The following is a 15,693-nucleotide window of genomic DNA, read 5'->3' on the forward strand; positions in this document are numbered from 1 at the left end:
AATAATAATAATAATAATAATAATAATAATAAAATAATAATAATAATAAAATAATAATAATAATAATAATAATATTTATAATAATAATAATAATAATAATAATAATAATAATAATATGCTATACAATCCAATTAATAGTATAATATACGTATAAAGAAAAAGACCAAAAACCCATCTTAAAAATCTACACTGAATTTATTAAAACTTTTTGGTAGTGCTGTTTATATGGGATGCTTCTTATAAACTGTAATATTTATAAATATGAGTATAAATATAAGTGTGTGTGTGTGTGTGTGTGTGTGTGTGTGTGTGTGTGTGTGTGTGTGTGTGTGTGTGAAATTAAATACAAAATAGTGAAGAAATCTGGAACTGGTACAGATAAATGGATGAATGGAGCATTATTCAACCCAAACAGCATTAAGAAATGTGGCAAAGAGGAAAAATGAAATCAAACCTGTAGACCTGAAGGAACTATTTTATTATTTCCCAAATCGTTACACTAGAAACTGTTTACAGATTAGAGATTACAGAGCACTACTTTCATCCTGCTTTCATAATCCTAGAAGAAGTGCTCAAATTGCAAGCAAGCAGGAAAAAGGGGAAAAAAATAATGATAAAAGAATCTCTCACTAAAAACACTAAAGCACAAAGGAAGGACTTTATCCCGTGTACGGACCTGGAGAAGCAGATATCTGTTTACTCTGGTAATGTGGCCTCTTTGTGTAGCTGGAGAAAGACGCAGGAAAGATGATCAGTCTGAAAGGCTTTGATGGGTCTGAAACTGAAACGTGAGAGTCCTTCAGGGGCCTCCTGTGGGGTGTCTGTGTGTCTGTGTGTCTGTGTGTGTGTGTGTGTGTGTTGGGGGTCGTTAATGCGGTCCCTAACGAACAATGAGAGCTTTATTTTGGACTCGGATTCTCACTTCTTGGACTCTTCGATTTGTTCCACCTCGCTGGATTCATCCACCACTTTCCCGTTGATCATGGTTTGAGTAACCACCTTGACGATCTTCCTGGTGCGAACGTCAGGCTCTTCTGTGGAGGACAACAGCAAACGTCAGTCAGGAAAATGAAAAACCTGAGGCATATGAAGTTTTTAGGGTCAGGTTTGCGTAGGCAAGGACGTGCTGCTGTGTTTTGCGACGTTGCTCGGTGTACGGCGTTTAATCTGTCATTAGTCTGCAGCCACGGCGTGTGTTAGTTGCCTTGCTGCTATGAGACGTGAGTCGACCTCTCAGCTCGTTTCATACCGGACAAACAGATGATGTATTTTTAACCCGAAGCCAAACCTTTAATCAGATTGTGCTGAGTTCATTAACCAGAGTAAGCTGGGTGGGTCTCGAGTGAAACAGAACTCTTATCGAAGTGAAAGCTGCTTATGTCACAGAGTGAAGGAATGGGCAGGAGTTATTTCTCTTTTGTAAACATATGAACAAGTGCACGTATCCTGGCATGCTCGAATACTCACTCTTAGGAGGTGGAAGGACTTCCTTAACGCTGCAAGAGATGAAGAATAAGCAGAACATCAGATTTCAAATGAACTAAACTGAAAGTCGATTAAAAGTAAACAAAACCCTTGATTTCAGCACTCACGCTTCCTCTCCCTCCAGCAAGCGCCTGTAGGTGGCGATCTCCAGCTCCAGGTTCTGTTTAATGCGCAGGAGCTGCTCGTAGTCGGTTTTGTTGCGTTGCATGTCCAGCCGAAGCTGAGAGAGATCCTCCTCTAGCTGGTTCAGTGTGGCCTGCAGGCGCTCCATCTCCAGGGCATACTTCTGACCTGTTTCACCCAGGTTCCCCTCCAGGGCAGCAACCTGAGCGATGGGACGAGGTCAGAATTGGTCCAACGTTAATCTCATAATCATTCAATCAAAAAAAGTGAACTGAAAAGATCAAAACCTTTATTAATGATAAATTGTTCGACATCATTTTTTTAAATGCTTATTCAATTAATTGATGCTTTTTTTTTTTTTACTTTCAGGGTCATTTCAAGAAAACAGTGTCACTGTGTCACTTCCTGTCTGGCTTCAGGAAAATCAGAAAAAAAAGAAAGAAATAATTTCCTGTTTCTGAACAGACCTCAGTATGGAAAGTAAAAGTAGTGATGGATAAGAACTTTGTGTGAATTATAGATGCAGTTCAGTGTTCCATTCTCCTAAAGTTACACACACACACACACACACACACACACACACACACACACACACACACATATTCGCCAAAATGTTCTTCACTAGTGTGAGATGTTCTTCTTCATCTCAGAGCAGTTTAATAGGATTTAGGTGCGGTGACTGGGCAGGTCATGATAGATATCACTCCAGACGTCTGTTTCCTCTCTAAATACCACGTACTGAACTCATACGTGAGCTTCGGCTCATCGTCTTGTTGTACAGTGAAGTCGCTTCCAATGAGCTGCAGTCCAGACGGAACTTCATGGTGATGAAGTGTGGAATAGGAGCCGTGTTGGTTCAGGATTTCTTTCACTTTCTTGGAATCTTATCTGCTCCAAAACAACCCCAAACCAACTTCCACCTCCATGTGTGTGAGTGTGGGGGTGAAGGAGTCTGATCAGATCTTCTGTCCTGTTCTCTTTCTTACACAAGTTCTTCTGTTAGAGACACAAAGGTCCCATTTGGACTCCACAGAACTTTTTTCCACTCATTAACTGTCAGATTCGTTTGCATTTTTGCTTTTTACTGAGTTTGTTGAATAGAAAAAAACCAAATGTGTTTCATAAACCATAGTTACGAGATGTTTCCACACTTTTCACAGCCTCTGTAACTACACAGTGTACCTGCTGACTGTGCCAGAGCATCATCCATACCATACACTCCTTATAGGAAAAGAAAACTCTTAAAGGTTCTTTGTAGAACTCTACAACAGAGTGTCGTTTTACTGCTTATTTAATCCCCCCATTTTTTTCAGTGTAAATATTAAAGAGATGGAAATGAGTTGTGGTTATTACTGAGATCTCATCATTAGCCGGTCTGACCAGTTTATTCCAAACTGCCATAAACCACTAACACCAGTCATTATACAGAATTAATTTCAGCCCACAGAGTAACAGTATGTATGGATTCTGTTTAGAAGCTGAATATTTCTTATTGAAGAAATCTGAACTGATAAGAATTTTTGATATTTATTTTACGGTTAAAGACAAGAAAGATAAGGGAAATGTTTGAGGAAATGTTTGGTTTAAACCTTTATTCACCTCCAGAAGCCTGTATTTTGGGTCATAGACCAGTGTAAGGTCAGGTATTAAGTTACATGACTTAATACCACTACAATGGTCTATAACAGTGTCAGAGGAGAAGCCCTGGAGGTAAGAAGTCATGGTGGTGGAATATATTCACATATATATATATATATATATATATATATATATATATATATATATATATATATATATATAAAAAATATATAAAATATATAATCATCATGCACGAGCCATAGGTCTTCCTGATCTCGTGTTCTCCCAGTCTGGAAGCTCACGTGCCACTCAAAGCACATCGAACGCCTCACACCGCCGTATGTTGACGTATGTCAAATCTCTGTGGCAGATTTGCTCAGTTTCACGCATAATTTCACGTGTTCTTTGTTCTAACTTGCTGTCCGTGATGAAATCACAGACATGTCATCTGCGATAAGAAGACATGACTCCGCAGTGTTGCATGCAGACAGAGAGTCCTTCTAGACTTTAGAATATTGTTATTTCAAGTTCAGATAAGAGAGATTGTAGATTGTGTTCATTCCATGGAATAGAAAAAACAAGTGTGTGGGATTGTGTGTTTGTGTGTTTGTGTTTGTGTGGCTGAGGGTTGATTGTGTTTGCGTTTTTGCTGTAATTCCTTTGAAACAGTCCCCTATGTAATCTGTTTACAGTAAATGTGCAGCTCATGAAAAAAAGTCTGCACTAAGGCCGACATCTTCCTGATCCTGATCCCGATCCGACCCGAGAGCGAGATAAGTGCGTCTTAAGTGAAAACCGAGCTCTCATGAGAAAGGTTGTCGCTGATGCAGCAGGTGATACTGAGCGATTATTCAGTCCTCACCACGAGCACAAATGTCCCTTTAAGCGGAATCGCTTTCACATTCTCAACCTGAAATTGACTGACCCCGATCAGCCAGGTGCTTGTGGACCGGGAAAAAAAACAGAACACAGAACGGGGACACGGGGACACGGGGACACGGGCCGGGCAGCACTGAGCTTTAGGGACTTGTGTTTGAAAAGGGCAAAGTCTTAAATTGCTCTGTAATTCTATAAGCGCTCTGTAAACAGAAGCAGTGTTTTTAAAAGGTTGCCCCCACCTTCACTTCCCCTCCCTCCCTCCTCCTCCTCTCCTGCATCATGGTGGTTCTGACCTGTTTGTGGAGGCTCTCCAGTTCCACCTCCAGAGTCTGCAGGAAGCGCTGCCTCTCGGTGAGTTCGCTCTGAGCTCCTCGCAGAGCCTCGTTGCTCTCCCTCACCTCCGTCTGCACCACCTCCAGCTGTACAAGAGGAACACTTTAAACACGCCGTACACGTGGTTCAGCGAGGTCATGAGGAATGTTACACAAGGTTACTATAGAAGTGAAACATATTCTGGAACATTCCTATGTATTTTGAAAAGATGGTGTGAAAGGTTAAAGGTGTGGTTGGACAACAGAAGTGGTCTCCTTACTTTTTCAAAGAAGGAACTCTTTTTTATAATATTTATAGATCTTCTGCAGGAGGGAAAAACTGGTCTATACTTTCAGAAACAAAATATCCACCCAGAACCATAATAATTTTTAACGAACATAGATTGACAGGAAATTGATTCAACACACCTGGTCTTCCTGATCCAGGAGTAATTATAGATCTGAAGCCTCAATTTTTTACATATATTTTTTTGTTATCAAGAAAACACAACTTTGGTTCTGGACACTAGATACTCCTTCTATAAATGTCAAGTTAAATTTCTCTTTAAAAGAGGAAAGAGAAAACTACACCTTATCAACCATTGTGCTTGTATCAAGCGGTTACTATGGAAACTGTATGGATAATATTCGGTATCAGTGGCCAATCGGAATCGAGTGTGTTAATCCCTGACCTTTTTGCGGTACCAGTCCTCCGCTTGTTCCTTGTTCTTCTGCACGATGCCCTCGTACTGAGAGCGGAGTTCAGACAGCACCGAGCCGAGTTCAGGACCACGAGCGGCGTCCACCTCAACGTTGACGTCCTCCTGTGCTATCCGAGCCCGCAGGCTATCCATCTCCTGCACAGAGTTCACGTAACTTCACAGCTCAGCCTAATGGTATTTGATTGTGTATTTGATTAAGTTTGTGTAAATTCACACGTGTTTGCTTAATCGGGTGTGGTCCGTACACGGGCAAACACGTGTGTGTGTGTGATGCATCAGTGTAAAGAACCTGATACCGCATCGGCAGTGTGGAGTAGGAGGAAGTCTTTTCATTATTGACTTAGTCTCTAAATATTTGATGGATGTCTTGTGTTACCTTCTGTTGTCTTTGTAATGACTACATGCCAATTGCACGCTACGAGGCTCTAACGCACACGCTAGTCTCATCCTGGTTTTGAACACGCATCTAGAATGATGGAGCAGTAACATCTCTGTGCTGAACTGGACCACCGAATCTTTGCTATAAATCAGGGTGTTTTCATTATTACAGAACATACATGCAAACTTTATGAGGCATAATGAGGTCACAAGATACACAATTCTATTTCAATTTAATTTTCACAGCAATTTAAATCTATTTGATTATTTTCTAAATTTAATTTCATTCCTCTATTCTATTTTTAGTCTCTAATTTCTAATTTTCATTTTATATCATATGGAACAAAACATTTTGCTACTGTACAGTTTCAATTTCGGTTTAATAGAAGCTCTGCTATTTTGAAGTCCTCATTCACTTCAATTTTCTTCAAAATAAAATATCTGAGGCAAATCCTGCTCAATTTAACTCCAGAGAGTTGCTATTGCACCTAGTTACTATCAACAGCAACTGTTTTTACATACTGGGTCCCAGAATGTAAAAACACGAACTGCACTAGCAGCCCACTGGGGCAGGAGTCACTCTGCCCCGTGTTCGAGTAGAAGCAGTGGACTGGACAGGGTTGCCAGATTGGGAGAGCAGACTTCCTCCATTGCAAAGATTTCAGAATTAAAAATACCTAAATCTAATATCTAATAGTGTGCTTTTAAACACATACCTCCTCATGGTTCTTCTTCAGGAAGTAAAGCTCCTCCTTCAGGCTGTCCAGGTCCCCTCGTAGTGTGGCGATAATCTGATCATGGTCTGTCTTGGCCTTTTTCAGAGCCACACAATCTCTCTCCACTGACTGACACATAGCACTCTCAGTTTCCCATCTGGAACACAAACACACTCCCAGACTTCCATCAACACTTTCTCTAGATGTTTTATTTAGAGGAACACAGTGTTGGTTTTTCCAACAAAAAAAAAAAAAACTTTAATGTAAAAAAAAAAAAAAAAAAAAACTATTTAGAAACTCAATCATCTAAAGAACCCTTCAGGAACTTACAGCACAGATCTAAAAATAATTGGTGAGATAAATCTTGCAAAAAAGGTCAAATTCAGAACCTTCATCAGCTCCATTATTTTAGGAAATAATCTGTAAACTAGAGCAAGAACCTTTAGGGAACTTTTTTTAATGAATGAAGATTTTTAAGGACATTCCTGTCTGCATGTTCAGAAAAAAAGGTCAATCCAGAACCCTTAATAATCTGTTGAGAAACCCTTGTTTTTTAATGAGCATGGATTGACAGGACACTGTTAAACCCAGAACGAGAGATCTTCATTTCAAGAAGATGATCTTCATCTTTGTCAGTGGAACCCTAATAGAATAAAATTCTACTGAAATATATGTTGATAATACACAAATAATTATTATAAGAATGTTAAATCTTCAATACATGGACACTCCTCATCTTCACTTTTAAAAAAAGGTCAACCACACCTGTATTTGTTTTAACCTCTGAAGAACCATAATTGTAACAGTCTTTAGGACATTTAGATCACACAATCCTGGTCAACTCTCTCAGAGTAACTCAGAACTCTCTCAGAATATCTCAGAACTCTCTCAGAATATCTCAGAACTCTCTCAGAATAACTCAGAACTCTCTCAGAATAACTCAGAACTCTCTCACGCAGGTTTTCAACTTTCCCATATCAAGGAATGTGTAATTATTCTAAGAACCCTTGAGGAACATAGGCACTGGTTAACAAAAGTAAAACCTAAAACAGATAATTTGTCTTCAGCTTGTCTACTTTGGGGAGAGAACTTTTATCTTTCCAGAGAACATCTGAGGAACTCGTTTTAGAAAAATATTAAATCTTAGATAAGGCACTCCTGGTCTACACTGTCAAAAATAATGTGTACTTCAGCTAGTCCATTTCAATCACTTTTACCGTTCCAAAGAACATCTGAGGAACCCTGTTTTTTAAAAGCGTACAGATCTTTAGGATGGTTTCTACGTTCCTGGTCTAAACTCTGCAAAAAAGGTAGCCTTTAATGGTTTTTCAGTTTATCCATTTAAAGGAACATGTAAAGAACTTAACTTTGAAGGAACCCTTTTTTAAAGTGAAACAAATCACACACTTCCAGTCTACACTGTATTGGTTCTCCAGCTTGTCCATTTTACAGAATAAAGCCCAAAGAAGCTTTGAGGATCCTTTCCCCCTTTTTTCTTAGTTTGTAGATTTATTTAAGGCGGAAAATTCATCTCCTCACTCACTTGATTCTGAAGTCATCTGCAGCCAGCTTGGCGTTGTCAATCTCCAGCATGATGCGAGCATTTTCCAGAGTCCTCTTCCTGACCTGGATATTAGGGAAAAAATGAAGACCAATTTCTTCCCTGATTTTATTAAATATTTAACCTTCTTAACGATCACATTTTTTGTGTTAAAGAGTAACCATGTGATCTGGAGTGAAGATTGAGAAGAGCTGATCATTAACCACCAAAACTTCACACAACCTGCAGAGTCAACTGTTACTCATCACACCAAATCTTCCAGAAGATACCAAAAACTCTAAAGTTTGAAAAATGATAACATGAACTCTGACAAATAAAACAAAGATCTTCTAAATACACCTGTAATGAAAGAACATGAACATGTTTCTATCATCACATCATCATGATCCAGAACATTGATTTACATATAAACTCAAACAGGAGATAATCTGGAGTTTTCTTGCATCCAGGAGCATGTTTTTATTTTCTTCTGGAGCTGTCTCGAAAGGTAGCCGCCATGCTTTTGGTGAACTTTAGATGAGTGTTGTAGCAGATTGGATTGGGTTTAATCCATCAATCTTCTACTCTTGGTTTGTTATCTGATGCTGGCCCTATTGAGGAAACAGCAACCTGAGACTCTGAGCTCCGTCCAGCTCCAGTGACCAAAAAAAATCCTGAATTACTGAACCCTGGTATAACTCAGTACAACACTGACCATAATCTGCTTCCCAAAATTCACTACCACAAGGTCTCATTCTGTCTTCCTTTATCTCTCTCTATATCTCTCTCTCTCTCTCTGTCTCTCTATCTCACTCCCTGTCTCTCTGTCCATCTTCTTTACCCCCTTATTCCTTCCTTCCTTTCCTGTTTATTCTTACCTTCTGAAAAGTCTCAAAAGAGCCTCATGAGTCTTCTGGAAAATCCAGATGTAGAACACATAATGTTCAATCACTTTGTCTATTTTGGGGAAAGAACATTTAAATATGCAAAAACCCTTTAAGGGACTATTTTCTTAATGAATTTAGTTCTGGATTTGACTCGTTTACACTGTGTTCTTCAGCTCATCCACTCAATGAACCTTTTGTTTACTCTTAACTACCCAAAGAACCTTTCAGGAACCATTTCCAGAGGCTTGTTTTTAAAAACTTTTTTTAAAGCACATAGATCTTCAGGGTGGGTTACACTCAACTTTTCTACAGACTCAGAAAAAAAGCAGCCTTTAATGGTTGTTCAGATTCTCCACTTGAACTACTGAAAGAACTCTCTGAGGAAATCTTTTGTAAATGACAAGGGTTACACACTCCTGGTCTACACTGTAGGAACCCTGAGGAGAATCGTACAAGGCAGAAACCCAGTTGTTTGTGTGTGTGTTATACCTCGTGCTCCAGGGCATGAGCCTGAGCCAACATGGCGTCTATGTCATGGCCTTTGGGAACCCTCTCCAGCATGAGCTGCTTGATGCGGAGCTCGAGGTCGGCGTTGGACTTCTCCAGAGAGCGCACTTTCTCCAGGTAGTTGGCCAGACGGCTGTTGAGGCTCTGCATGGCTTCCTTATCGTTGGTGCTGCTGCCGAGGCCATTGAGCGACAGGTTGGAGAGGCTGTTCATGTCAGCCATGCTCATGGAGGTGGAGCGGGAGAGGGGTTTGGCTGCTGAGAACGAGACGGCAGCTTTGGTTCGGCCGCGCCCGGTGTCTCTCAGAGATAAGTTGGAGAAGGATGGCTGTCTGCCGATGGAGAAACTTCTCATGGACATGGACGTCATGATGTCTGTGGACACGAATGCACAGAAGATAGAAGATAGTCAAATGCATAGCTCATTTAGATCATAAATCTGTTCCTGATTATCTTAGGGCTCCTGGTGAACTCCTCGGTGTGAGGCGTGTAAACGTCTGCGTTCAGTGGAAAATAAAAGGCTTCTGTATACCGCATCACACAGACACGTCCTTTCACACGTGTGTAAAAGTGATTCTTCTCACTGCTTCTCCATCTCCCTCATTATCTCTTTCTTTACTGTACAGCGTCAGTGTGCCTGCTTACGTTCCTCCAACTTTCCTGCTAACACTCAGCGCAGGAGGCAGGAGTCCATGGTCTATTTACATTCTGCCTCCTTTCTTTCTCCTCTCTGCCTCTCTTTTGCCCTCTTTCTGTCTCTCCTCTATACCTCTTTTCTGTCTTTATTCTTCCTCCCTTCTTCCTGCCTTAGTTTTGCTTAATTTCTGTCTTCTGCTTCCTCTCTGTCTCCTCTCTGTCTCCTCTCTGTCTCTTCTCTGTCTTCTCTTTGCCTTCTTTCTGTCTCATTTCTTTCTCCTCTCTGTCTCATTTTGATTAATTGACTGTATAATAGCTTTAATTATAATTCTTTCTTTCTGATACATTTATTTGTATACAATAAAAAATTTGCATTAAAAATATTTGAGGGATTTTTTACTTTCTTTTGACTCTTTTGGATTTTATGGCAGAACAGAGAAATTCAGTTTATAAATTTAGTTTAATTCAGTTACAGAGAGAGAAGCAGGTGTGTGTGTGTGTGTGTGTGTGTGTGTGTGTGTGTGTGTGTGTGAGTGATTAGTTCTCCAGGAAACAGAGCTGCTGTTGTTTAAATGCAGTTGGAGATCAAACGATTAAACCCCAGGATCAGGTCACTTTTACTTAATCTCACACACACACACACACACACACACACACACACACACACACACACACACACACATCCTATTTTAGCTATTTCAAAAAACACATTAATGTTTACTGCCCACAGCATCATACAGCGCTTACCTTCACAACCTGAAGATGATGGAAGAATGAAGATGATGGAGGGATGAAGATGGGGGAGGTAAGAAGATGATGGAGGAATGAAGATGATGGAGGAATGAAGATGATGGAGGAATGTGTGTGAGGGGAACACAATGTCCAGCACAGAGAAACTAGACCCTTATATACTGAAAGAGGTGGAGCAGCGTACCTGTTCACCTGGGGGAGGAGTTTATTCTCTCTCTCTCTCTCTCTCTCTCTCTCTCTCTCTCTTTCACACACACACACACACACACACACACACACACACACACACACACACACACACACACACCTTTTTCTTTCTTTCTACTTTGTTAAATGAGTGTTAAAAGTCAGACATTGAGCTTTTCTTCCTTTTCACATTTTCTCTCTATTTACTGACTTCTTTTCTTTTTTCTTTACTTTCACACATTCTACTTATTTTTATCTCTCTTTCTCGTTCTGTTTATTATATATTTATATATGAAGTCTACATTAATGGGTTTCTTTATTGAAATAGTTTACAACAAAGAAATTCATCTTAATTTCAGAGACTTTGCTTTTCTTTTTGTTTATCTCAGTTTCTCTTTCTTTCTTTCTTTCTTTCTTCTTTCTTTCTTTCTTTCTTTCTTTCTTTCTTTCTTTCTCTCTCTCTCTCTCTCTCTCTCTCTCTTTTCTATCTCTCTTACTCTCTCTCTTTTTCTCTTTGTCCAGACACTGGTGTCTTGTTATTTTGGCAGGATGATGGAACCTGGGAAACTAAACTCCAGTGCAGTTAAATATTCATCAGTTCAGCATGGAGGAACAGAGAGAGAGAGAGAGAGAGAGAGAGAGAGAGAGAGAGAGAGAGAGAGAGAGATGATCCCACAATGAGCCCGTGTGATTAGTGATGGAGAGACGAGCGCACTGAGCTTCATGAGGAGACACTTTTGTTTTTGCTCGAACTCATGTCTCTTATCTGGACACGGTTCCCACACCATTTCCATCATCTCCACCTGATACTTTACTCCAGCTCCGTGTTCCCCAGACTGCTCTCTCTCTCTCTCTCTCTCTCTCTCTCTCTCTCTCTCTCTCACACACACACACACACACACACACACACACACACACACACACACACTTCTCTTTTATTTGGAATTGAAATGCTTTAACCTCGTTTCTGCTCCGTTACACTTCCACACCTCAGGGTTTAGTATCACTGACTGTACAGAAACCAAAGCAGAATAATTACAGGGACGTTAAAGGGACAGTGTGATGCTGTGTTTGTGTGTGTGTGTGTGTGTGTGTGTGTGTGTGTGTGTGTGTGTGTGTGTGTGTGTAACAGTTTGACTGGATTAAGTGATGGTTCGTGTGAAAAGAGCTGCAGCAAGTTGTATCGGTTTCTGTACCTGAAGCTCGTGACTGTTGCACAAAGGTGTGTGTGTGTGTGTGTGTGTGTGTGTGTGTGTGTGTCTGCATTGCTCTGTGTCTATATGAGTAACTAGAAATTTGTTTGCCCATCACATCTATCTATCTATCTATCTATCTATCTATCTATCTATCTATCTATCTATCTATCTATCTATCTGTCTGTCTGTCTGTCTGTCTGTCTGTCTGTCTGTCTGTCTGTCTGTCTGTCTGCCTGCCTGCCTGCCTGTCTGTCTGTCTGCCTGTCTGTCTGTCTGTCTGTCTGTCCTATAGGAACTTTGTGTTGTATTAGTGTGGTTTGTGTAAAGTCGTTTATTTGTATTACATTCTGCACACACATTTCACACTGCAGTGACAGGTCCATGCTTCTCACACACTCAGAACAGGTCTGTATGTGTGTGTGTGTGTGTGTGTGTGTGTGTGTGTTAGAGAATCAGGAGTACATGACAGTGTGATAAAGATCTACACTACCTTCTTTAATATGTCCCCTTCTGCACACAGCACGTGTGTTATACTGTTCCACAACCTCAATTCCAAAAAATTTGGAATGCAAAATGTAAATAAAAACAGAATTTGTGTCTACACTCCTATACCATGAGAGATTCTGCGTTTTAAACTTAGTGCTGATAACAAGCCAGATGGTCCCTCTCCTCTTTAGTCCAGAGGACGTGGTGTCAATGATTTCCAGAACAAAATTAAAATTTCGATTCATCTGACTACAGAACAGTTTAAATACGATGATATAATGTTCTGCAGATGATGAGATATTACACTGTTTTGCAATTTTATATTGACGAACATTATTCTGAAGCTCCACCAGTCTTTACTTCTGAATTCAGGGTTGTATATCGAGCACCGAATATCTTCATAAAATGCACATCACTCATATTAATATATAAACATGTAATAAATATGTAGCTAGCAGATACGACTGACACACAGGTGTTATGTTTGTCATGTTTTTAAATAGTAAAGTGTGTATTCATTAATGTGATGAGTGTATGAGGGAAAAATTGTGCCATAATTCCTAATATTGAACTACAGCTGTTCACTTTAATACTTCAGCTGTTTACCTGCTGCCACACCAAGCTGTGAAGGTGTTGATTAGTTTTCGGTAACAGAAACTCTGAGAGTAGCGAACGTGTCTATTGTTGCTTCACTAAAGTTTCTGAGGGTAATGGAATGAGTCTCCAGTGTCAGAAATTTGGAGCAGTCAAAAACAGATGTGTGTGTGTTAGAAATGTGCAGCAGTACAGGAGATAGAAAACACTCAGGCTTGAGCTAAAGCATAATAAGAAGAAGAAGAAGAAGAAGAAGAAGAAGAAGAAGAAGAAGAAGAAAACAACTAAAACAACAACAACAACAGAAAGAATAAACTACGCTTCATCACACTATCATTCCATCACAATGAAAATGAATATCAGAACATACAAGATACTCTTAATGCAGTGCATGCGTGTGTGTGTATGTGTGTGTGTGTGTGTGTGTGTGTCTGCACACACTTATGTATATAATCATTAGCCTTGCAGATCAGCTCCAGCACATGTGGCCTGATATACAAATAAACCCACACCTTTGACCAAACACCATCAAATTTACATCTGATCACTGACATCAGCTCATTTACATATTCTGGGTCTTTTGTGGAATCGCAAAAATAGAACTGCTCAAGTTGAAACCACAAAAACAACAACAACAACAAGAGCAGCATTGTAGATAGATAGATAGATAGATAGATAGATAGATAGATAGATAGATAGATAGATAGATAGATAGATCTATTTATCAAGAGGAAAATAAACAACAGTTTTTTGTAGCAAACACTGAGCTTCCTCCCATCTGTACTTTTCATTCCAACATCGCCGCCTGGTGTCTGAGACAGAGAACTACACCCGGAGAGGATGAGGATGGCTGATTGTGATCTTGTGTGACGTGAACACACAACCATCCTGCACTGATCTAAATAATGTTTTACAGTGAAACAGTTCAGTCAGGGTCTACCTGGGCTACTTGTTATATGATATATATATATTTTTTAATATACTATATAATAATAATGATGTCATAGTAACCTAAAATCGGGTTTGACTAAAATGTATTTTATATTTTATTTTTAATTCAATCTTCTTGTTACACTAATGTAGAAAATACATTCCTGGAATGGAAATACAAAAATGGAAAATGCTGCATGTTTATATGTGGAAATGATTGATGGATAGCTTCACATCATTACCAACAAGTAAACAAACAAATAAACAAATCTATTTGCATGCTTTTGGGACCGAAAAAGTAAGAAATGGAACCGAAATCCTCAGTTTAGATCCCAGAAATAATTAAATACATATATAAAATAAATAATCAATCACAATAAATAATGTGGTTATATTTAGATTTGGCAGTGAAATAAAGGAAAGGAATTAAAACAATTATTATAAATCTTATACCATACTGTATATATGAGATAAAGAAAAAACGAATCTAATGCAGTGATGTTGAAATGAAAATGACAAGGAATTTGACAAGATAGATAGATAGATAGATAGATAGATAGATAGATAGATAGATAGATAGATAGATAGATAGATAGATAGATAGATAGATAGATAGATAGATGCACTTCTCACACGATGGCCAGCAGGGGGCAGTCGTAAGCTTCCCTTGAGCGCGCTCCATTACTCGAGTGGAGCCTTTCGGGTTTTTGCCACGCGACTGCATTTAAATAAAAATCCTCCTACAGAGAAAAGGAGGAAAGAGTGGAACTGTGTGTCAGGTGGGAAAAAACAAACCACCGGTCTCAAACCCATAGCAGGACACGGCCTCGTACCTGCTTCTACGTGCACTAGAACAAAAAAACAAAACATTCACTCTAAAATGAAGTGAAGGTCCAACTGAGAGCTGCAGAAAAGTAAAGGAAGAAAAAGAAAGAGAGGGATCCAGACATGTGTTTAAATAGGTGTTTAAGGTGAGTTAATCCGATAGTGAGGCCGTTCAGCTCGGTGCAGGACCCGGATGCACTGTCTGACCCCACTTGACCATTTCTGACCCCTGTCATGTCTGATTAGTCCTAACACACCCCTGTGTTCACCCTCACACTCTCCTTTCCCCATATGGGCTCCTCTTCCTCCTCCTTCTCCTCCCCATTCTTCCTTCTCAGAGTTCAGAGATCTTTATCAATGTGTTCTGATCGTTTACAAAACATGTCAGATCCAATTCTGATGCGAATTCAGGCTCTGGCGTAAAGTCGAACTCGAAATGAAGTGGAGAAGAGGAACAAGAAATGGAAGATTAGGAAGAAGGAGGAAGAAGGAGTGATGGTGAAAACACCTATTCCAGATCAAAAACCTGTCTCCATATAAAAAAACCCAAGCGGAAGCCATTAAGATGCTCGGAGTGTGTTCCTGCTTTTGTCTCAGTCTGTAGCTTTTATAATCTCCTTTATCTAAAGTCATTCTTTCCTGTTTGAGCAGCTGTGCTTCATCCAGATGCTGCCAGGCTGTTTACTGTTTGTGCACCAAAGCAACCACTTTTTTTTTTGCACAATTACGCACAGGCCTTATCTGCAGAGAGGAAGTGTACATGCAGCCGTGTAGGGGCCGAGCGCAGTGCACTAGTGCGCAATTAGAATCGCAGCCAAAACGCAAAGACCTCGGTCCTGTGCAGATCAGACGGGTGATAAGAATCTGGTGGAACTGCAAGCAAATACAGACAGATGTGTGTGTGTGTGTGTGTGTGTGTGTGTGTGTGTGTTATATACTGAAGAAGGTCAGCACCTGCATTTGCA

At 39.9% G+C, this 15,693-nt stretch overlaps 1 protein-coding gene across 1 annotated transcript; it reads right to left on the bottom strand.

Annotated features, from left to right (window-relative positions):
* Positions 1 to 457: 457 nt before the first annotated feature.
* si:ch211-243g18.2 (uncharacterized protein LOC559906 homolog) lies at positions 458 to 10,612 on the bottom strand. Its single transcript, XM_046860340.1, has 9 exons — positions 10,509 to 10,612; positions 9,109 to 9,500; positions 7,736 to 7,818; positions 6,193 to 6,349; positions 5,069 to 5,233; positions 4,359 to 4,484; positions 1,593 to 1,810; positions 1,468 to 1,496; positions 458 to 1,034 (listed from the first exon to the last, which is right to left on the bottom strand). Exons 2-9 carry the CDS (start codon positions 9,493 to 9,495, stop codon positions 919 to 921), a joined length of 1,281 nt encoding a protein of 426 aa, XP_046716296.1. The 5' UTR covers positions 9,496 to 9,500; positions 10,509 to 10,612; the 3' UTR covers positions 458 to 918.
* Positions 10,613 to 15,693: the final 5,081 nt, after the last annotated feature.

This window comes from Silurus meridionalis, chromosome 11 (genome assembly GCF_014805685.1).
Source record: "Silurus meridionalis isolate SWU-2019-XX chromosome 11, ASM1480568v1, whole genome shotgun sequence".
Classification (NCBI taxonomy): Eukaryota; Metazoa; Chordata; class Actinopteri; order Siluriformes; family Siluridae; genus Silurus; species Silurus meridionalis.